We start from the raw sequence: 24,323 nt of genomic DNA, 5'->3' as shown, positions 1-24,323 counted from the left end.
AATCTGTTGTTCACAGCCTCAGAGGCAAAGTTATTCAAGATCATGCCCCCATCTCAAAATGTTAGAAGAGCATAGATTAATAACCCCAACCCATGTTAAGAGAACATCTCAGAAAAACAGGTAGCAACGCAAATCATGCTCTAGAAAAGGGTTAGGGTGAGTAGTATCAAGCGGCTCTTTGTGGGGGTTGGTAGCTAACTCTAACTCCCAGTGACCAATACGAATCACTTTCCAATATGTCACTGCTAAAGGAGTTGTGCCACACAGTCTTGGAGTCCATGTCCCATAGTCAGTGTGCAACTTCTGCTCACAAATTCAAGCTTTGCCACCACCTGTGCGGTTCAAGAATTTATTAAGTCATACATGCAAAACATACTGCTAAATCGCATTACCAAAAAGATCAATGTAAAAACTTCACAATCTTGCAAACTCCATTTAGATTTTTGTTCTAGTAGTTGAAAGGTTGCAGTTCAATGTTGTGTTCTTGCCAGCATGTGGGATGTACAGAACATTGTTAGAACTAGGTTACGAAGCCTCACAGTAACCAATGACCATTACTAGATCAATTGACAGGAGGTATGTGTTTACAGTGAGGTTGGAGGGATGTCAGCATTAGTAAAGTTACAGCGTCAGGATACCTGGCAGATGGCGATCTTTGAGAAAGGTCATTAAGGTGGTGCAAAATAGGAGGAGTCACTAGAATCGGCAAAGCTGCTGCACAGGATTCTTACGCCAAGTCACTTGAAAACGATAAGAGCGCTTCAAAAGCGTGGATATTATTGAAGCAGAAGTAACGGGGTGGGGGCGAAAGCTATGCTTGAATATTCTAGGCTACAAAAAACGCAAATATATCAGAAAGGTTTTAAAATACAAGTTATATTGCTCAGGAGGAAGAAATTCTACAAGAAAAAAAAGCATCTAGTGAGAACATGTGGGAATGACCAGTTCAAAATTGTAGTAAATGAATGCCCTACTGGGAAATGCAAACAAGTGATCTATAAAAACACCAACCTCCCTTTCAGCTACTGTTCAGGTATACCCGAGGGATTTATTTTATTGGTTTTATACACAACAGAAAATCTATTCAGTGTAACTAGTTTGTTGACAATGTCGTGTAAATTGATCTGTACAGTGTCAAAATACTGCAGGGCCACTTTCCTTGACCAACCAGATCTCTTTCACCAGTTAACACCGGATCCTGCTGTCAAGGAAGACAATACATTTCAAGGAAAACAGTTTCATCACAGTCCTTAATATGCAGGAGATTTTTTTTTTCTTTTAAAAGAGAGAATCTGGAATTGTCAATTATTGCATCTGTTTGGACATGATAGAGGATGCTCTGCAATGATGAATGCATTAAACAGCGATGTTTTCCTAGTGATACAAGAACTGTTATCTGAGGAAAAAACCCTATAAAGTTTTGCAGTTCCTAACAAACATTAGTATCTTTAAAGACACCTGTTTGACTTTTAAAAAAACAGGTTTCGTGCTTCAGTATTACAAAGCACAACAATGCAACAGAGATGAGCAGAATAATTTGGCAACACTCAATCTGAGCAAGAGGACTTGGAAAAAATAAGGCCTTTACATAGGTTTACGTCTCTTTTTAGGAAGGATCTCTTTAGTAGAAGAAAAGCAAATCTAACATTTTAAACAAAGGGGAAAGTGAAATTGATTGGTTCAAAAATTTGATGGAAGAGAACTAATTATTGTTTTAAACAGAAGAACTTGGCATTGATGCAAATGCTCCACTGTGTTGAGCAAAGCACAAAAGGTTCAGAGGGAGGGATGAGGGTGGGGGTGTTACAGCAGGAGACATTTTCTCTTTCTCTTCTTTACAGGAGGGGGGCAGAGAACTGCTCGAATAGCTTCATCAAAGACTGTCTTGAGGCCTCGCTGTGTAAGTGCTGAGCATTCTAGGTATTTTACTGCACCTGCAGAACACAAACAAGCCTCAAATAGTAAGAAAGCCCAGACCCAAGGAATAAGCAGTGCTTTTAACATCCGCCCGGCCCCGGCATCCCCCAGAAGAACCAGCCCTGCCAATGACTTAACGTTTGCACAAACAGGTCAAGAGTCCTACCAATCTCTTTTGCCATGGCCAAGCCTTGTGGGTAGGTGATGGGAGTCAGCTTCTTTTCCTTCAGTTTTTCGATAGTGTCTTTGTCATCTCTGAGATCAAGTTTGGTTCCCACGAGTATGATGGGAGTGTTGGGGCAATGGTGTCGCACCTCAGGATACCACTGGAAAGAGAAAAAGACGTCGTTTGTCTTTGCATGTATGAACAAAGTCTAAACTCAAAGCCTTATTTAACATGCAAAAATATCAATTCAGATGTGTTCAGTGAGATGAGATTCCTCCCACATCATTCATTTGCACGCATATTGCAGGTGTGGCCAACCGACTGGCCTCCAACACATGAAAAACTGGACCAGAGAACTGGCTCTCCTCTGCTTCTAGCAGAGCCCAGAAGGCTTGCCAGAGTCCAGCCATGCAGCCAACTTCTCTCATCCTGGAGCTACTGCTCGACCGGGGGGAGGCTCTGGCCTGCTAGGCTGGGTGCTAGGACTACTGTAGCAGGCAGACACCACTGTGATTTCCCCCCCTCCATCCAAATTACTTAGGGAGGCAGGGGGAGCAGCAGTTAAACTAAGGAAGGATCTACTACTATCAACAGCACTGATATTCTGCTTCTCAACAAAAGTTCTCAAAGCAGTTTACAGAGTAAAATATTGCAGGTGGTCCCCTGGCCCAAAAAGGCTCACAATCTAAAAAGAAACCCAAGGTAGACTCCAGCAACAGCCACGGAAGGGATACTGTGCTAGGGCTGGACAGGGGCAGTTGCTCTCCCCTGGCTGAATACAAGAGAACCCCACCCTTTGAAAGGGGCCTTTGGGCTCAGTTAGCAGGGGTCACAAGTTCTCCCTTCCCCCACACAGCAGAGGAAGGGATCAGACCACTGCAGTACCAAGAATCCAAGCCCAGCTGAGGAGTAAGCGGGCCTCAGGGGGAGCCCTTCCCAAGACCTTCTCTCGCTGAGGGGCTGGCTGTCCAACGCCAGGGGGCACTTTGAGGAAGAAGCTGCCAATTACAGCCCACCTAGCATGAAGTTTGCCATTTGCCTTCACAGCTTGTTCGTGTTAAAGCAAGAGTTTGATATCAATTGTGTGTGCAAAAAGGAAAAGGAATTACTGGCATGATGGTTACAGAGGAACCAACTGCTGCAGCATACATGCCAGCTATGTTTTGGATGTCGAGAGCAGCCTAAATGGTCAAAATCTGGTGTTCTGAGCTCTGTTAGGAGGAAAAACACTGAGCTTTTCCAGAGAACATTTCTCAAGGGACAAAGAACTTGTAACAAGCCAAATCAAAACCACTTCTGTTGTGACTATTTCAAGTACAATTTTTTTCATTTAGAGCAAGTAAGGTTCTATTGTTTTCACATGAGGATGTTAAAATGTAGCTTATTCTGCTACTTTAAATAGCATTTGTGAAGCACCCAAGGGGAAAAAGGCAACTAGTTTCCACTCACCTTTGCACGGACATTTTCAAAGGATGCAGGACTCACAAGGGAAAAGCAAATTAAGAACACATCCTGCAAAACAATATTTTAAGAATCTCAGTCTCTATTATATTCCTGGTTTCATTATTTCCCTATATAATCAGACTTCCCCCTCCACTTGCGGAGATTCCCAGGTACCGGTGGATAGTAGGTGGGGTTGGGAGCACAGGAACACCTTGAAATCTTGTTTCTTTGCAGTTCAAGATGCGGCATAATAAGTACACACAAGGAAGCTCAATCTGGAGGACCCGGCCGGGGTGTGCATGTGTGCAGGATCTGCCCACCTGAGTTCTAGCCCTGTGATCTAATCAACTCTTTGTCTGATAATTGCATCACAACGCTTTGAGCCAGGCGTTCTCAAACTTGGGTCACCAGATGTCGGACTACAACTCCCACCACCCTGCCCTTCAGCCTCTGTGGTTGAGGAGGAGGCGCGTGGTAATCCTGACAACCTCTGGGGACCCAAGTCTGGGGACCCAAGCCTGAGAACCTATTTTGAGCAATGCCAAACTGGGCTGAAGAGGCGGGAGGAGGTGCTGGTGGCTTTGCCCTCTCTCGCCTGAGGTTCTTCAAATTCCAGTAAGGTGGTGAATTTGACAGCATTCCAGCTCTTCTGTAATCTGAGCCCAATCCTGGACACATTTACCTGGAAATAACCCCACATAGATCCACGGGACTTTAACTTACTAGTCAGTACATTGGTGATTGCAACACAGTCTCAAGGTATGGCCAATAACCAGTTTTCCAATCTTCACTACTATGCAAAGATTAAGTGAATTTAGTTTTGGGGCTGACAAAAGGAAGTAGTGTTTCACACAGTGCACAATTCATCTGTAGAATTCTCTGCCATGGGGATTAGATAAATTTATGGAAGTCTATCAATAGCTACTAGTCCTCAGTGCTAACAGCTACCTCCAGTTTTCAGAGGCAGGAGGACTCTGAATACCATGTAAACATGTAGGAAGCTGTAGTGATTTTTCCACCCCATGAGAGAAGAACTTAAAAAACCTCCCAGAATTATCTGCAGTCTGAAGTGATACACACTTCATCGACTGTTTGCATAGACCAGGGCCAATCAATGACTTAAAATTCCCTGAAGGCACTTCGGTTTTGCTAACCAAACTGTTTCTGGGACCCCAATCCAGCATATTTAAATATCTTCTCTGCTTGCAATGCCAGCATCAGGTTATCCCTTGGGATGTCGCAGTTTGTCCACCTTCTTTCCAAGTAGCTACCTGTTGGTGTGGCGAGCCGAGGGGTAGCTTGCCACAAGCCAGAGTGGTGGCCGGCTGCCCTCCCAAGGGCCATCTGAGGGGTCAGTTGTTTGGAAGAGCCACCTTTGCTGCTCTAGACCCTGCCATCCCACCTCCCAGTTACAGGACATGCAGACCAGCGCCAGCGCCATCACAGAATCAGAGGTCCACTGGAGTGTTAGTTGATTGTGCTGCCATTCTTGGCCTGCTGTTAGGTCACCATCTCGACACCTCTGCAGACAAGCCCTTGCAACAAGAATTCTCCATGCAGCAGGACATTGGGGGAGGGCAGCACTACACTCTCCTGTGCTCCCACAGCCCCTCCAGCTATGGAAGAGCCTCTCAGCCACTTTCTCACCTCCTTTTGCCAATTCCAGATGCTTCAGTTTTGCCATCCAGGAAAATGGAGTGTTGGTTACTTACCACGAAGGACATCCGTGTGGGTTATCCTTCCCACGGGCTCCAGAGGCAGGGACAGGTGAGCTGTGTCTGGAGCTGGTGCAGGACTAAAGGAACTGGGTGAGGCCATCCTCCCCAGGCTCTTAAGGACCTCCATCTAACTGACACACTCCTGCCTCTGGAGCCCGTGGGAAGGATAACCCACACAAGATGTCCTCGAGCCCAGCAGCAGAGAATAAAGGATTATCTGAAGCATTTCCAAATGGCCTCTACCCACGAGAAGTCTGGTCTGACATGACAACTGTGGTTTGTTAAAGAATACATTTCCTTTTCAAAGAAAAGCAGAGACTCAGAGGTGGACCAGGTCCATAAGTTGATAACAGGGCACCCGAAGATGGGGAGCTAGCTGACAGCTGCAGGAGCAGAAGCCAAAAAAGAGGAAAGAGCTTGGAGCTTAATGGCTGAAAGTTTTACATACGCAGAGAGGTTGACGTTTCACCCTTGGAGTTAAATCCTTACCATTCGTTCCTTCAACCTAGTAACAGCATGAAACAACTTCAGTTAAGGTTAGGAGTGACTTGAAGAGAAGCTAGCCTGTATCTTCCGCTGAATTATGCGGGATGGCCTTCCTAGGCTCATATACCATTTCAGAACTGCAGTTGGGGATCAAATGCCTCCACACACAAAAACCAAAGACCTCGATTGCAACAGTAGATGGGTTTAGGACTACAGAAAGCAGGCTGGTCAGAAGAATTATTTTAGCCTAACCTTGGTGGGGTGGTTTCCTGCATTCAGGGAGGCAGGGCACTTTTACACAAAAGAATCTTCAGACATGTACCACACACCATATACATGCGGACTATATACTGAAGGATGCAATCTTAGGAATATCTGACTGTGATTCATTTGAACATGTAGCTCAGCTCTAAGATAACGATTCGAAGAACAACCATTTGAAAGAGAGTTCCACTGAAACGACAGGAGTTTTTCCAAATAAAGCTGCTTTGAATTTCTTCATGGAGCAGCAAGTCCCAGGTTCAATCCCTGGCAGCATCTCTAGGTTAGGCTGAGAAGACTCCTGCCTGAGATGCCACTGCCGCCGCCAGTCAGTGTAGGCAATACTGAGTGAGATGGACCAAGGGTCCAACTCTTGTATAAGCCAGCTTCCCATGCTGTGCAGCAACCAGGCGAAACCTCACCAGACGCCCAAGGTGTATCATGTACTTGCTCTGTCCCTTTTGGCCCAATTCACTGCAATACCCTGCCCTGAAGTTGCCGGTGAGGCAGGGTGCAGTTTAGGCACTTTTAGGTTTGTAATATCCCAACGTCTTTTGGCAGCCCAATCCTTGGAGAGATTTCTCCTCTATCGTGCTTTGCTCATCCTTAACTTGGAGCCTATTAACAGGAGGACATGCCAGCATTCAGAGGTCTGACGAAGATGGATGCATCAAAACAGCCACGGATCTCTTTTCACTGCGGCTTCACTTGGCAAATCCGTCACTTTTGAGGTGTGTTTTTCCCTCCTCATTTGGCGGCTGCACCAAATGAGTCACTCTTCCCTCTGAGTCTCCTTCTGAACAAAGAGCCCTTTTTGGTTTTCCTTTCTGGCGTTTCCGGCAGTTCTCTTAGAAACAGCAATGTAGCCAAGGACAGGTCACTGTCAGACAGGTCTCAGGCCCGAGATGGGGAAAAGGCCCTATTTGGTGGTCTCGTGGGAACCAGAACCGATTCCCTCAGGATTTGGGCAAGAATTAAGGCAGATGAACCGTCACCCATTAGTTAGCAGAGTGGAGAGCAGACCTGGGAGATCTTGGTTCAGAACAGCCACAGGCCCCCAAGGGTGACCATACATCAGTCAACCACTCTCACCCTCTGTCTGTTGGTTTGTAACACAGAGAAGAAGAGTGGCCTAGAGGTCCCACAGGATTGTTTTGAACATGAATGAGATGAGGAATGCCTCCCCCCGCTCTGAACCCCAAGGACAGGGCAAAAACTATCCCTCAAACAATCTTAGTGAGATTTCCTAAATCTAGCTTAGAGACAGACACTCAGCTAGTTCACGTGATGCTCAAGAGGGCAGGATGCCAGTCCAGGAGCTGCGGGTGCTCCCATTTTGCAACTCTGTACAAGTAAAGAGCAAAGCAGGAGGCAGGGAAGGGATCATGGGCCAGAGGGCTTCCCTTCCTGTCTCATTAAAGAGCTGGGCCCAGCTGCCAGGAAGGGGACGGAGCCCCCCTGCCCAGCAAGAGTCCCACAATCACAACCTCCACCTCCAACCTGGCTTTGTACTCGCACACAACTGCAAGACGGGAGCGCTCACCACTCCTGAACTTGGGTTGGATGCTTGTCCTGCCCTCTCACTGGCCCCGAGAAACCGCCTATTCTACCAGTCGGCTATCTTGTCATTTGGGAAGTTTCGGTTCTGAAAAGAGGAGCTGCAGCAGCCACTGAATTCAGGAGTTGACTACTTCATTCGCCATCTCCCTGTAAAGAACGGGCCACGACAACTCAACGGGCAGAGTGCAAAGAGGCCGCCCATCGATTTTGCCCCCGCTGCTCCCCTTCAGAGTCACAGCCCTCCACACACTGCCGTTCCAATGAGGCCCCCTCTGCCACCAGGCATCCCTCGCACCCCAGTGAAAAGCTGAGCATCGTCAAGAGCTTAGCCATGACCGTGTCAGACTGTGCCTGAGCAGCAGCAGTGAACAAAGGCTGCTTTTGAGCAGGGCTGCTGACCTCCCCCGAGGGCCCTGCTGACGGAACAATTCTGCTCCCGAGATTTGCTATTTAACTGTGATGCTCTGGCAAATTCTGGGTTTCTGCTGGTATTCCTCAGCACTGATGAGAGAGGAGGAAATCTGAAACTATTTGGGCCAAGCAGCCTGGGGCTTACAGGACAGTGCTGATTTGGGACCTTCAAAAAGCATCCCGCCCCGCAGCCAGAAGCCGATGGGCAGCCCAGGGAAAGCAGTCTCAGCCTCCCCTCTGAATAATGGGAGCAGCAGCTGAACAATTCCACAGGGCCAGCGATGGTGAGCAGGCTAAAAATGTAGAGCGTGTGTGTGCGTGCAAACACGATGTAAGCAACAGTGATTAGTGGCAGCAAGGAGGCAGAAGCTGGTGCGTTGGGAAGCCGTTAAGAGAGTCTGTACGGGCCACTGGGAACTCTGCTTGCACCAATGCCACAAAACAAAACAGAACTCCTACACAAGCACAGGGCTGTTTGCGCGCCCTATTTACTGATGTCAGGATGGCTTCAGCCATGACAATCCTCGGCAGCCAGACAAAAATGCAGTTATTGACAGAGACAGATGGCAGTGCAGAACCACCATGTCCACAGGGAAACTCATGAAGGAAAGTTGTGCTGGCCACACGCTGCTATCTATGGAACTCTCTCAGATGGAGTGGAGTGGTCCAGCCAATCACAGGAGAGGCCACTGGTTGCACGGGAAAAGCACACCTGAAATTGTTCTTGTGCAAGAAATGTTCCCAGCAGATCATGCCACTTTGGCTTCCACAGATGGCAGCTGGTGACACCTCTGGCTTCCTGCTGTAGCACTAAACCCAAACTGGTGAGAAAGGCTCCGGAAGAGAGAGGTGCCAGTTACTATGGAGTTGCTCTTGTGGACTCTGCCATCCGCACCATCCTGCTGGCCCCTCGTCTGCCGGCTGGACTAGCAAGGATGAACACTAGGGATGCCAGAGTCCCCGTGTAAACTGCAGGGTTCGCCAGCACATTTCCCGCAGATCTGGAAGCCCTCTCCGTCTTCTGCCAACTTGTGATCAGAAGCCACACCCACACCCTTCTCCCACTGTAAACAAACTTACTGTTTGTGGATAGGATAACGGGCGCAGTCTGTCATAGTCCTCTTGTCCAGCGGTATCCCACAAGCCAAGGTTGACTGGTTTCCCATCAACCATCACATTGGCAGAATAGTTGTCGAAACTACAGAATGGGAAGGAATGTTAGTAGTGTATTCCTTGAGGAAAACTAGTTGACTCCTGCACAGGATGCTGTTAAGCATTTGAAGCTGTTAAAGGGCTTCAATCTCACCTGAGAGCAAGATTCTCACCTGCGGATATAAGGGTGCCTGGCTTCAGCTGTGGAACACCCCCTCAGAGGTGCACTCTGGCCACCTTCTCGGTTGAATTTAGGTACCAAGTTTGTGCTGGTCTTAGACCGTAATAAAGATTGACTGATTGATTGGCACCAAGTCACAACAGTTTTCTTCATGAGATTATTGTTGCTACCATTATTGTGTTAATGCGATTTCAATTATTTTTATCGTGTTTCATTGTTTATGATGTGTGTTATAAACCGCCTTGAGGCCACTGGGCGAAAGACAGCATGCAAATGTAACTATGAACAAATACATCCACTAACACCACTTTCTGCACACGCCCAACCACATCATGTACCTGGACAACTAAGCATTACTGTCTATTGAGGATAGCCGTTATATACTGAATCGGTTTGTTATATACTGAATTGGAGACCTGTATTTATCTCTTCCTGTTATATACTAAATCGGGTTTTTTCCTTTTTCCTGCTTCCCCTTAAACTATGTTGGTGTTTCCCCCAGTATGTTTAAATGTTTTTAGGAATTTTTACTTTTCTGTATTTGCTGCTCAGCGACTGAAATAAAAGTTACTACTACTACTACTACACAAGCCCCAATAAAGCATATGAAAGCTATGTAAGACGGGGGCTTTACTCCTGTACCACTCTCATTCATTTCAGTGATGTTTCAGCTAAATCCCAGGAGACTTGAGCTTATGCCTACACAGCACATAATACTATGTAGCGCTGCACCCAGAACACACAGAAGGGCTGCATGTCAATGGCCCAGGTCAGACAATCCAATCAACTGCTGTTGGCTGGATTAGGACTGAGATGTATGCATTCCCCCCCGCCAGCCCCTGTGCACACTCTCAGCTGAATTCAAAGTTTCTTGGTTTGCTAAACCCATGACACCCAATCAGGGAGCACTGGAACTAAGAGCCAGGATTGTCTCAACCCAGCCAATGAGTCAGGCAAACATCTTATTCCCTCCGCTTTTAGATACTGGGACTGAAAGATTATTTAAGGTTCCGCAGGTGACAGAGGGGCCCGACACTGACAGGTTTCCCATTGCATCTATGTGTGGCAGAAAGCAGTGTCGACCTTCAGCTCCTAGCACATGTACCACTATCACGCAAGCAACCAGAGAATAAGAAGGTGTGACACATACATGTTTCAAGCATGCACACCTCGCCTGACAGCTGGGTTCCAAAGCAACACAGCCCTAGCTCTGCATGTTCAAGAGAGATCTGGGTTGGTGCTACTCCCACAGCAGGAACAATAGCCCTGCAATATACTTAGCAAGGCATCGGGGGGGGGGGCACTGGGCATGTCCTTGGGGTACATAAGGAGCTCTGTGTGAAAAAGCCCGAAGAGGAAAATGAACGGTACAATTCAGTGCCACCCACTTCTGCATTTAGCTTGAGGCAGAAGCTGGACTTGCCGATAAAAACCTCTGGCTGGCAACAGTATGATGGAGCTGTCAGAGTGCTGGATGGGCGCAAGAGAGAGTCATGGACCCCTGCTAGGCCATGAAGCCTATTCAGGCCTCCCTCCGCTAAATCTGCTTGGCAGGGTCATTGCAATGACAGACAAACCAACAGCTGCACAGCCCTTTGGATGCAAGTGAAAAACAAAAGAGAAAATACTTACACAGTGGGGATATATTCTCCAGGAAATGCATTGGTTGTATAACTGATGAGCAGGCATGTTTTACCTACAGCACTGTTGAGAGAGAGAGAGAGAAAATCCAGATAAGCACTCATTTGTATGAAGAGGCATCATAATTAAGTCAAAGAATGTGATGAGTAGCACTTGATATGCTTTAAAGACAACTTTCCTCCAGTCAAGACACACTTAATACTCCGAGCCCCTGAACTAAACTGAAAGAAGGGTCCAAACAGTGAGGCATGGACATTCATGCCTGTATGGGCTCCCTGCCCATGGAAAGTAAACAGGTCAGGAGAAAGTATTTGAGTCTAGCCTTCACCCTGACATGGTGCTTTCCATGGACAGAGAGGTTTTGGTTTTTTAGGTATGGTAATGCCCACTTACAGTCTGATGCAGAACGATCCAGAAAGGGTTATAACACATTAACTTATTCATTCAATGGCACTGGACTAGTCTCAATCAAAGCTACCTTGCAGAGTTGTGGTGAAACTATACAAATTTTGCTTAGCAGTTTGCACACTGTTAAAGAACTAGACAGCAAAGCACTGAATACTCCAGAAGCATGGATACGGCTATTCCTTGTTGGCGCCTAACTGGCCAGACACACTATCATTCTCCGGTCCAGATAACAAACATTTGGTTTGCTTTTCTTTCCATCTCCGGGCTCAGTGCAGTTCACCTCCGCCTCCCCTGCCCATTGCCATTTTGTACATTCAAGAGTTCCATTTCAGTCCCTACACTTTGGGTGTCATAAGAACCTAGAGGAAAAGTCATGCTGGATCAGACCCATCTACTCAAACAGCCAGAAAGATTGCTCCGTGAAACCTACGAGCAAGACAGCAGACCTCCCTAGCAACTAGTATTCAGAGGCGTATTCCTCCTCCATACATGTCTCCAGTTCCTTTGGGAACTTTTGTTGAAGAGCAGCATATAAATCCCCTCTGAGGTTCGTCAAGCTCCGACATTGTGCACATTCAGGAGAAGGGTGAAGGGTGACCAGCCTTTATCTTGGCTTTTGACTAGAGATGTCGTGGTTCTTTCCCCTCTCAGGCACTGTATTTTTCTTCTTCTGTATTTTTGATTTTATGATGCTGAATTTTAATTATGTTCTATACTGGTTTTATTGTAACCCACTCTGAGACTTTTGGGTATAGGGCAGGCTAGAAATGTAAATAAATAAATAATATTTGTTGTATCCGTATTTTGGCTGCCCTTGCCCCTTTCCACACCGTTTGGCACTTCACAATATCCTTTGGGAGACGGGGCACCTTCAACTATCATCCACTGTCTCCACTGCTTTCCAGATGCTTCTTGAACAGGTTGTATGGGGAATGGGGGGGGGGGGATTCTTACAGCAGAGTATCGCTGATTGACAGATGCCAGGGGAAGGGGTCTGGTCCTCCTGCAGCTGTTAGCCTACAACTCCCATGATCCTCGACTACTGGCCACTAGGGCTAGGGATGATGGAGCTGTAGCACAACAGCAGCTGAAGCTGGTGGCACTGACTAGATGGCAGACTAGGGTACCAGACTAGATGGATCTCTGGTCTGGTCCGGCAGGACTCTTCTTCTGCTCCCTCCCCCTTCTGAGGAGCTCTGGGCATTTGTTTAGCAGTGCCAGCATGCACAGAAAGGAAGCCTGCAACGGAGAGCTGCTCAGCCACTTACATTCAGGAACCTCCTCTTTGTAATCCCAGCTGCAGGCCACACACTCGCTAGTTTTCCTAACTCGAGCAACAAGGCAATTGCCTTGCAGGAGTGCTGACTGTCAGTGTTTGCCAAGTGCTTCGAAGATGAAAGCCGCTGGGCAAGCTAGAAGCCTAACAGACATCTGTCCAGAAATCAGATATTGCCGGGGTGTCTATGTCACTCGGCATGTCTGAGCAAACAGGAGTCTGTTCCAGGCATTTAAAGTAGGCTTGCAGCACAACAGACCTGCTCAGATCAACACTTGATCTTAGCCAAAAGGCCGAGAAGCGCCCCACCGCCCCAGAGCTGTACCAAGGAAGAGACTGCACAAATGCAATCGGGAGATCGTCTCCTCTCCCCACCACTCCCAGATTTCTCTTGGGTTTTATCCTTCAGGCCCAGGAAGACGCCACATTCTAATGGCCCCTAGTTTATTGTTCCCTTCTCCTCACAGTGAAGGGAGCCAGAGAACACACCCCGATGTCCAAGACCTCCCCTTCCAGATAGGCTCCTGGGAGTGAGTCATCATCTCCACAAGCCCAGAGTGGAGACTACCAGCTTCTAAAATAGCAAATATTTGTTCACAGAGGAGTCCGCAAGTGTAATTTTAGCTGAAAGCCCCACACAGAAATTATAACAGGCATACTCTGGGTTGGGCACAGCGTCTCAGAGAAGTGCAAATTCCGTGTTGAGAAAACTCAAGGAGCTACACCCAGCATTACACAACTCTGCATGTAGTTTAAATTACATCATCATCCTAATTGTTCTCCGGGATTGACAGAAGCTGCATTTCTCTTTCTACAGCCAAGGCAGCAGAACATGTAGCTGTAGGTTCTGACTTTTAATCTCTGTCACAGAGGGTGCAGCAAAGCTAAAAGAAAGTGGGTTTCATGAACTCAACAACCCTAACCCTACCCGACCCATGAACATTTCAGTCAGCCTTGGGAGGAGGCTACAAGAAGGCCATGCGCTCCTTCCAGATGTGTAGGAAGTCTTCATTCAGGCTGGGAGCAGAGGCAGCAATTCCAGTTTCCAAACTGGACCCCAAATTAAGCCACCTTGGAAGATGCTTCAAGACTTGACAGACTATTGACAAACTACTGCCTCTTAATGCTAAACAGACATGCAAAGGAACAGGTTGCAGATCACAATACTAGGTATGTTGCTTGGATGCATTTCAGGGAACATCCAGCCCTACAAATCATGCCTAGAATAACTACCAACCCCTAGCTCTATAATCATAGTTACAAATGTGGATTAGAACCCCTCTGCACCCAAGTGAGCAATAAAACAGTAGAAAAACCCAATATTTGACCAATCATTACAACATCTAATTGCAAGAAGGTGGTTACTAGTAAAAATATATTGTGGCAGGAGTTCTCAAACTTGGGTCCCCAACTGGGTTTGGACTACAACTCCCATCCTTCCCAGCTGCAATGGCCTTTGGGTATTGTGGCTGGGGATGATGGGAGTTGTGATCCAACAAAATCTGAGGACCCAAGTCTGAAAACCCCACTACGACAGGTTAACCAAACAGGATCCAAGCTCGCCTGCCTTTTAAAATCCCTACAGGAAACTCTGTTTCAGGGTCCCATCTATAGAATCTGTGAAAGAATCTCAGATTCCAGGCAGGGTCTTCTTTACAGCTGCACCTGTATTTTGGAACTTCCTCCCTGACTGGGGAGTCCATGCATCAGAGTGCACAGTTATGTTTTTAGATGGCACAATGAAAACTTTTTGGAGCAGCTTCTAGTGACTCATACCTTCTTTTAAATGAGTGTACTGTTCAGCAAATGGTTTTGCTTTCGTTTTACTAACTCAGATCGCAAATCCCCAGGAGGATCAGTTTGGCAGAAAGAATTCTGTTGTGTTCTGATATGGAAGGGGATATGAAGTTTAGTGTGTGGCCTCAGGACAGTCCATCTCTCAGCCTAACCTACCTCACAAGGTTTTTGCAGAAAGAATAAGATGTATGGACCACTCTGCCTCACCCCAAAAGGAGCTTGCTCATGATCACACACTATAAATCCTGGAGCATCAAGCCTTCTGCCATCTACAGATCTCCTGTTTCTTCCTACTCCTTGTATAACAGGAAAGGCTATCCAAGCCACTCTAGCTTGTCCTGGAAACAAGCAGTGAAAGGCTCAGAATCAAGCACAAAAGGATCAAGCGAACTACCTCCACAGTGGCCACGTAACACAAGTCAGGCAGGTCCACTAAAACTAACAAGGAAATGCCAACAAGAATAAACAAGTCCCACAAGACTCCATTGTGAAGTTCCTCCATTCTAGGCTTCCTGCCTTCTCAGCTTGCTGGCTCTCTGCCCTATGAATCAGTTCTGTACAATTACTCAACTCCAAAATGAAGGTTTCATCTGCCCAGACTTCCCAACGATTTGTTCCCTTCAAGTTTAAGATAAACCTTTAAAAAATCTCAGTGAGGCCAAATCCTTTCTAGGGAAACACTAAGCCAAAGACGCTCAGTTGGTAACCCTTTGTGATTTAGAAGAATTATTGCAAACCAGAAAGTTGTGAAGAGAGTTTACAACTGCTTTAGCCCATGCCCTGATTTTTCCATCCTGTTTTAACAAGATTGATTACTCTAAAAGGATAATTGGAAATACATCTTAAACAGTGGAGTGGGTTTGGTGGAAATTTTTGAATTGGACGATTTTCCGGGGGGGGGGTTCCCATGCAAAATTCCCCTCATTTGCATGAATTCTGCAGATATACCCTGCAAATTTCCCCCAGTACTCTAGGACAGATTGAGATCTGACCCAATATGTTATTTACAATGAAGCAGGTGGGAATGTTTCCGCAGAAAATTTTGATAGTGGAAGTTCTTCTAAAACAATTCTGCCCCACATCACCAGTTTAAGTCAAATACATGTAAGCAAGTTCCAAAAGCTCAGCAAATGGAAAGAAGCATAACTACTGCAAAAGGAGCCCCAAAAAGATACATGGCAGTGTGTACTAGATCTAGAGGCAGATACAATAACCTGGATACTTCAGAGAACAGTTCATAAAAATATGGGGGAGTTTGTTCAGAGGCCCTGTTCCTGGTTTTTGAACTCTTAACAGACACTCCCATATTTTTATATTTTATGTCAGTAATCAAGATGTCTGCATCCCTCTCTCTAGCCTCTCTGCCTCTTTACCAAATTTGCTTTTCCACCCTCTCCCAATCCATGCCAGAAGATGCAACCTGCCTAGAGTATGTGCATTAAGAAAACAAGAGGATCTGGATGTAAATCTAGCTAATGGATCTCAACTGCCATGCTTGGCCCTCCAAGACTGAAAAACTTTCCAAGCAACAAGTCTCCATACATTCATTCCTACAGAGTCCACTACAGAGCAGTTTACACAACAGACAGAAAACAACTATTTAAATTCAGTATTAACATTGTGGGCCCTATAAACAACATGCAAGGGTGTTTTTTTAAATGAGTTTCATATTCAAAGCCGTATCTTCACTTTGTTCAACTTGTATAGCCTTAAACAAAAAGTGTTAAATATTAGCAAATCATAAGTTTATTGTTACTGTTTACTAGAAAGAATTCAAACAATTCAGTTTACCCAAAATTGCATATCATAAAGCTACAAATTAAACTTGAAGATTTGGTCATCCCATCCCTAAAATGTATACCACAAAACCATGAACTTGAAGGAACAAAATTACTGTAGAATTTTCATACCTTCATTTTAATTATAAAATCTCTTATTCCAAACTGAAATAAATTTCTCCCGCTGTTTTTCAAGCATTAATAAAGCAGGCCTTTGTCAATTTCAGGGTTTCTGAACTGCTGCTTTAACATAATCATTATGTTCCAAGTTTTCCTAAACCACTTCTCAATCTATGAGTTATATTATTTCTAAAGTATTTTGAGAACAATGCACAAGATTCAAAGAGTCTCACGCAGGGTTCTGCTCATGCAACCGAGCTTTCTTGCCTTCTCCTTCATAAGAACAGCCCTGCTGGATCAGGCCCAAGAAGGCCCGTCTAGTCCAGCGGCCTGATTCACACAGTGAACCAGACATCACAGTGACACCGGGAAGCCCCCCCCCCCCCCGGCAGGAGCTGAAAGGGGCAGGCCCTCCCTCCTGCTGTTACAGCCCAGCAACTGGCATTCAGAGGCATCTTGCCTCTCAGGCTGGAGGTCCAGGCAGCCCTTGAATTCCCCTCCCAATGTTCTGGGGACTTTCCAGACTGATATGGGATGCTATGAAGGGAGCTGATATTGGATCAGAAGTGAGGAGGGATCCAAAATCCTTCCTCTAGCTGTGAGGAGCCCCAGGTAGGCTGCCACCATCCACTTTGTAATAGGAGCAGATTCACCCTTCCAAGGGATTATTCGGGGTGAGTACAGTGGGAAACCCCTCCCTACAAGGAAGTCTTAGGCCTTCAAGAGCATGTGATTAGGGCAGGACCCAAAAAGGAGTGACACACTGGAACAAGGATGTATTGATAATTTGGATACGGAGAACTACAGAGGAATCAGCAATCACTGCTTCCATTAAAGTAAAACCTTTCCCCAGGAACTACAAGAACCATGCAGTCAGATCCATGCACTTAAAACAAAAACAAATTCCCCGACACATCTAGCTGAACTGGACCCTATCATCATTTATTTATTTCCTTCCATTTCTAGCCCGCCCTATACCCAAAAGGTCTCAGAGTGGGTTACAATAAAACTCATATAAAACATAAGTAAAATACAACATCATAAAATCAAATACACCGTTAAAAAAAACCAAAAACCCCGCAGTGCCTGAGAGGGGAAGAACCACGACATCTCTAGCCAAAGGCCACGGTAAAGAGGTGTGTCTTCACCATTCTCCTGAATGTCCCCAATGTTGGAGCTTGGCGCACCTCAGAGAGGAGGGCCTTCCACAGCCTAGGGGCCACCACAAAGAAAGCCCTCTCACGTGCTCCTACCCCTTTAAATGCTGACAATGGCGGCACTACAAACCAAGAGGGCCTCTCCTACAGATCTTAACTGGACTATATGGGAGAAGGCGTTCCTTCAGGTGTCTGGGGCCCAGGTTATTCAGGGCTTTAGAAGTCAGTGTTAAAACCATGAACCAGGCTCGGTGGCAAACTGGCAACCAGTGCAGTTCCTTTAAGACCAGGGTGACGTGCATCCGGCCAGAAGTGCCATCAGCAGTCTTGCTGCTGCATTCTGCACTAGTTGCAGCCTCAGAACTGTCTTAAGGTTACCACTTACTTCCAGGTAAGGAACTTCCAGCTGATTCCCAGACCAAGACTGTTGGTCTCCCCTTTCCCTAGAGTAGCTGCTGATCAGACCTCACTCCGAGGCCTCCTCTATAGGCCAGGGTTTCTTAACCTTGGGTCCCCAGATGATGTTGGACTACAGCTCCCATCAGCCATAGGCCATGTCTGGGGATGATGGGAGTTGTAGTCCAACAACATCTGGGGGCCCAAGGTTAAGAAACCCTGCTATAGGCTGTTGTCCAATAAACCCTGCCCTTCACTCTGGATTGGGCCACAGGTATTTGATTCTCCCGGGGTTTCTTCCTTATCTGGAGAGGTCCACCCTCCAATCAGTGTCTCTAACGGAGGCCTAGTCCTCTCTCAAGCCTGACTGTCACTACAGTCGTGTACGTGGATTACTGAAGCTCTGAATCCAAATGGACTCTTGATGATCTTATAAATGGGGCAAGTGACACAACAGCTGACTTGTCAATCTTTTGTAATTAGGAACAAAGGAAGCTGCCATATACCGAGTCAGACCATTGGTCCACCTTAGCTCACTGTTGTCTACAGGGACTGGCAGCGGCTCTGAGGTTCCAGGCAGGAGTCTCTATCTGGAGATGCTAGGGAATGAACCGGGGGCCTTCTGCGGGCAACTGCTCTTCCACGGAGCAACAGGGAATATCTTACTGCGCTCACATGGAGTCTCCTGTCCAAATGCAAAACAAGGTGGAGCCTGCTCAGGAAAGGCCACACTTTATACGTGCTACCACAAGACCAGCTCTCCTTCCCTTTTTCTATGACATGGTCAACAGAATTCTTGGACTTTCATTAAACCTTAGACTTTGAGCTCTCATCCCTGAACTCTGAATTATATTCCATGTAGATATTTGAAATGCATACACTGTATACATGTAATATTAAAAACCACGATTTGTTCATAATAGTTCTTGCTTCCTCTGTTCCTTGGTTTGTTTGGGACAATCTCCTTCATGTTTGTGCAAGTTGTTCAGCTGTTCAAACTACATTTTACAGTTTAAGCCTCTGTTTCCTCAAACATCTCTCTATGTTTCAGTAATGTGAAGGCTAAATCACATCCCCCATTACACAGAAAGAGTGGTGGCAATAGTGGTCTTTAGAGCAGGATTTGTGGTTCTCAGAGAAGCAACACAATTTGTTATGATGCCCAGTTATTCTCAATCAACACAGAGATTCTTGTTTCCATTTCCCTTTTTTAAAAAAACCGAGCTGCACAGAACCCGTCTTGTTTTCCAGCTGGCCTGCGATGCTCCTCTGAGCTCTGACATCCAGTAGAAGGAAAAAAGAGACACTCCGATACTGGCAACAGTCCCTCTTCAAAAACAAGTGTTTATCCAGCATTGAAAAGTGTCAGGGGAGGATGAAGGAACACATCCACCTCTCAGCATAGTCTTTATAACAGAAGCCAGCAGGAACAAGGAAGTCAGTTTGGAGTTAAAAAAAGTGCACCTGAAACTATATAACTGAGTTGTACCTTTATGGGGTATTGAGTAAGAAGACTAAGTTACAGAATTATTACAGGATAAGAAGATGTCACCATTTGGTGGTATCACAAAAATATACAAGTCAGTTCCCCAGAACTCCTTCACACTTTATAGCAGGGCTTACTTTTTTTTTTGCACAAGTATTACACTTGTGCCACCTAATGGCGCAGCTGGGAAGCAACCTGCCTAGAGAGCAGGAGGCTGTTGGTTCGAATCCCCGCTGGTCTGTTTCCCAGACTATGGGAAACACCTCTATCGGGCAGCAGCAATCTAGGAAGGTGCTGAAAGGCATCATCTCATACTGTGCGGGAGGAGCCCATGGTCAACCCCTCCTGTATTCTACCAAAGACAACCACAGGGCTCTGTGGTCGCCTGGAGTCGACACCGACCCGACGGCACAGCTATACGTTTATTATACTTGTACGTTCTGCTGCCACCAGAAATGGCTGCTGTGCACAGAACTGAGAAGCTTACCCCACAGTTGTGCCTGCAGAGGAGGGCAGGGGCTCTCTGCTCTTGTTCCTGCCCCTTGCTGCCAGGGCACCGCAACTTCAGCCATCTCCACTTCTGGCAGGGTTGGGCTAGACAGAGCCGGGTCACACAGCTCCATGGCAGCAGAACTAGGTACCATCTGCCAAAATGTGAAGTGTCACCAGTGGTACTCTGTGTCTTGTGTGTCTATGTATATTACACATTGCCAGACTCTGGATCCAAATGGGCTCTGTACGGCTATATATTTTTAAGTATAGTGTTTGTACCACTGGTTGAGAAGCACTCCTGTGTTATGGCCACCAGAAGCCAGAAGAGGGCTACACAGAGAGGAGGCGGCAGGCACTAGTTGCAAGGAAGCCACTCATCCCACCACTTCAAGGGTGGCTCCAAGTGGCCTCCCCCTTGGAAGGAGGAAAAAAAGCTATGCTCTTTCACTTCTGCCACAGGAGTGTGTGGTTGACATTCTGCACATGAGATCAAAATCAGACCTCCATGCCTGACGACGGGTGGCAGCCCCTCACTGACAGGGACTTTTCAGTGGGGTGCAACAAACATGCAACATCTTTGCAACATGCAAGGCCTTTTGCCAGACACACTCCTCATTAGCCAGACTATATCAGAGCAGTGGCTCCCAGATAAGTTTCCAGCTGATCCATTTGCTGGATATTGCTTAAAACCTGTGCGCGCATGCACAAGCGTATGCCTTAAGAGGGAACATTGCTCAGGTGTGCTTTAACAAACCAAAATTGGAGACTTCAGAGGCAGAAAGCAAACTACTGGAGAGTTGCAAGTCATAACTGCATAAGCACTGAAGTAATAAAATGACTAATTTTGAAGAGGGTTTAGTGGTGGAGATCAACAGTTCAACATAGCAAGGAATTAAAAAGCACATCTTACTATGACCTCTGTTTTGATGTCCAACCCAACTCATCCCCAGGGCTCCATGTAGGAAATCCCACTTACTTCTGAGCAAACGGATTTAGGATTGGGACTGCAAGTCTCAACGAGTTCAATGGGACTGACGTGCTTTCTAGTAAATATGCTTAGTATCACCACCTAAAGCAACCTCAACATGATTTCAGGAAGTGGATTTCCTTTGTTAACCTCAAAGTGGAGCAGAGGTTTTACACCAATACCACAGGAAGCCCACTATTTTTCTAAAGAGCAACAATAAATACGAAGGCTCCCCTGCCAACACCAGCTAACTTTTTTTGCAAGCACCATCTCAGCTACTGATAGAAATAACTCCAGACCTCAGCACAATTTATATGGACAGAGCTCTTTACTCACTTCAGCACTTGACAGAGGAACATTAAAAGTACGGTCATCCACATGTATCTTTTCAGAGCTTCCCCTCCAGTGGACAGGACACAGGCTCTCTGTGCCTCCCATGAAAGGAAACACCTCCCTCTGCATCAGAACTTCCACTGCTGAGTTCATGCAGCCGTCTCCCCCACAACTACCCCAGCCCATGTCCTTAATGCTGGAGTCAGAAAGAAAAACGGGGGTTCCCCTTAACAGCAGACTTTGTGGTGTAAGTTTTCAGAGCCGGGATTGCTCTTATAACAGTGATCAACCCAACATTAGAAACTGCTCTATATTCTGTCCTGGTAGGATCAGCCAGGAGCAGGGATGGCCAGGCCTTCCCACATGCTTTATTTTGAAGGAATCAACCAAATTATTAGGAACGAGAGACTAGAACAAACCAACCAGCAATGGCTAACTTTGAAGTTCGACTTGGACTGGGGAGACCAGAGTTCAAATTCCCATTCAGCCATGAAACTGGGTGACTCTGGGCCAGTCATTTCTTTCTCAGTCTAACCTACCTCATAGGGTTATTGTGAGGATGAACATAACTATGTACACTGCTCTGGGCTCTTTGGTAGAACAGCGGGATATAAATATATACAGGAATGAACTGAGAGCGTGGCAAGATTTATGGCATGTTTACTCTGAACTCCGTACATTTACATCCTATGTAAACATCCCATGCACTTTTACTCAGAACAAAGCTCAACTGCAGTCAATAGGACTTACTCTTAAGCAAGCAAGGATAAGATAGCAGATTTATGAAGTAACCCATGCACAGGACCAGGCTAGCACAATCGAACTGCAAAACACTTAGCTCTACACCACAGAGACAGTAAGGAATGACGGATCTTGTTTAATTATGTTGCAGGGGGAGGAGAGTGGGGGATGGGTCTGGGGTTTTTATTAAGGAAAATTTGACATCTGGTGTGTGCAATGTTCGTTATGTATTGTGTCTTACTTACTGTCAGTCTCCTTGGATACCTGTTGTCAGGCAGCGTATAAATATATTAACCCACAAACCACCAACGTGAAGAGTATGATTAGTATTAAACCCACTCACTCTCCCCACCCAGTGACATGATGCTGATGAATCTGGTTTAAGCCCATCTTTACACCCAGGTACAGGTCAGGAAGGGGTCCAAACTCCACACAGTGGTGGGAGGGGAAAACAGATAGATTTACTCCTGCTAACAGGAGACCGTTTCAAAGTGGTGCCTTACTTTTAGCAGGGGGAGACCAACTATCCCTATTCAGCTCAGCATAATCTCCCTCCACAGCCTGCTGCTTGTGTGGTTGTAAGATCAAAACAGAAAACCCTGTTTAGGAGCACTAGCGATTTTCTGCACTGAACAGGCAGCGGAACTTCAAGACCTCCCAAGTCCTTTTCCAACTCTAATATTCTAAGGTCATGCTTTCTTTTGCTCCATAAAAGAGAACCATTGGTTGGAAAGCAATATATAAGCATTTGATAGTCAGGGCAACTGGAAGGGAGGGCTTGGCATGAGAAAGCTCCTTCTGATCTCCACTCCTAGGAAGGACTCCTTACGCCATCTACCAAGCCCTTCCCCAGAATTATCTTATCCTATTTACTTGAATTATAATTATAATTTCGATTTCTATACCACCCTTCCAAAAATGGCTCAGGAATTCCAAGACTAGCTTTCCACCTAAATTCTAATTAGACATTACAGGTCATCGTACATTCAGAGTCCTCTTTCTTTTGGGTAAACTTAGGTATAGCCTGTATTTCACCTGTATTTTTAAGAGGCTCATTTTAAATTCAAGAGCCCCTTCCTTCTGGGTAAACAGGGATACAACCTCAAGTTTCAAAGGGGCTGCCTTAAATTCAGAACCCTCTTCCTTTCAGGCAAGTGACAGGCATAACTAGTATATGGAGGGTCGTCTTAAATTCAGAGTCCTCTTCCTTTCAGTCAAGTGATAAGCATAACCGGTATTTTTAAGGGAGGGTCATCCTGAATTCAGAATCCTTTTCCTTTCGGGGGAATGTTAGCATAACCAGCACTTAAATTAACCTTTTTTTAAAAAACAAACAAACACGGGGTCCTCTTAAATTCGAGGTCCTTTCCTAATCGGGTAAATACGGTATCTGGGGCGGAGGGAGGGAAGAGGCTGGGGGTCGTCCACTCCGCGCCGGCGCTCTGGCCTTACCCGTCTCCCACCACCACACACTTGATGGCCTGCATGGCGGCGGCGGCGGCTGCTGCTTCGGGCCGGGACTCGGGGCCGCTTCTCGCTGCTCAGGGGGCCGCCCAGAAGCCCACCAGACTCCGAGGCCTGCGAAGAGCTGCGCGGGGGCGGGCGGGCGCGCACAGCCCCGGCTTCCCCTGCGAGGCGCGGCGGAGGCGGCGAGGGCGCAGAGGCAACGGCCACCACCCAGAACGCGGGGCGAGCTGCAAGGAAACAGGAAGCGGCCGCTCCGCTCACATCCGGCCTCGCGCTCCTTCCCGGACCCGCCTTCCCGCTCCCTCGGCCTGGAGGCGCGGGGCGGGGGCGGGGGGACTGGAGAGCGTCGGGCTTCGGAAGCCTTCGGCGCCTCTTCGCTAGCCCCGCCCCCGAGGAGGCGCCGTCCGCTACCCGCCTTCGGGAACGCTCGGCTTTCGCCGCTCCTCGGCCCGCATTCGGAAACCCGGGAGGGGCGGCAGTGGAGCGGCGCCCGAACGTTCGGAAATTCGCGGCTCTTCGTCTCTCTTCGTCAGGCCTCGAGCCTCGGCCTTCGGCAGCCTCCTCGGCTGTTTCCGCCGCCCTGCTCCTGAGGGCCTCGGCGGAAGCGGGGCCGCCATCTTTGTGCCACTAACCTAGAGAGAAGCGGGGGAGGGGCGGCTTCCTCGCCCGCCCTTCATTTCCTGTCGGCCCTTCACTTGCTTACTGGGCCTGAGTCATGTCACACTCTTCCCAATGGAATAAATATAAATATTATTACCTCCTTTGCCACAATAAAGGAAAACGACCCCACATCATCATCCACCCATATTATTACCTTTTACACAAAGAAACATGTTTTAACGGTTAAATCTGGTTTTTATATGTTTTAACTGCTTTACTCTTGGTTTGTTTTATGCTGGAAACCGCCTAGAGACTTCGGTACTGGTATTTATTTTAGATAAACAAATTCTTGGCATCCACCGTCTTTTC

At 46.8% G+C, this 24,323-nt stretch overlaps 1 protein-coding gene across 1 annotated transcript; it reads right to left on the bottom strand.

Annotated features, from left to right (window-relative positions):
- Positions 1-335: 335 nt before the first annotated feature.
- RAC1 (Rac family small GTPase 1) lies at positions 336-23,675 on the bottom strand. The gene is made up of 6 exons (XM_053275936.1): positions 23,340-23,675; positions 10,928-10,999; positions 9,043-9,160; positions 3,533-3,595; positions 2,084-2,243; positions 336-1,934 (listed from the first exon to the last, which is right to left on the bottom strand). The coding sequence occupies exons 1-6, from the start codon at positions 23,372-23,374 to the stop codon at positions 1,804-1,806; spliced, it is 579 nt and encodes a 192-aa protein (XP_053131911.1). The 5' UTR covers positions 23,375-23,675; the 3' UTR covers positions 336-1,803.
- Positions 23,676-24,323: the final 648 nt, after the last annotated feature.

This window comes from Hemicordylus capensis, chromosome 13, assembly GCF_027244095.1.
Source record: "Hemicordylus capensis ecotype Gifberg chromosome 13, rHemCap1.1.pri, whole genome shotgun sequence".
In the NCBI taxonomy this organism is placed as follows: Eukaryota; Metazoa; Chordata; class Lepidosauria; order Squamata; family Cordylidae; genus Hemicordylus; species Hemicordylus capensis.
Note: the sequence above shows the minus strand (reverse complement) of the source record. Positions and strands in the feature narration are given on the sequence as shown.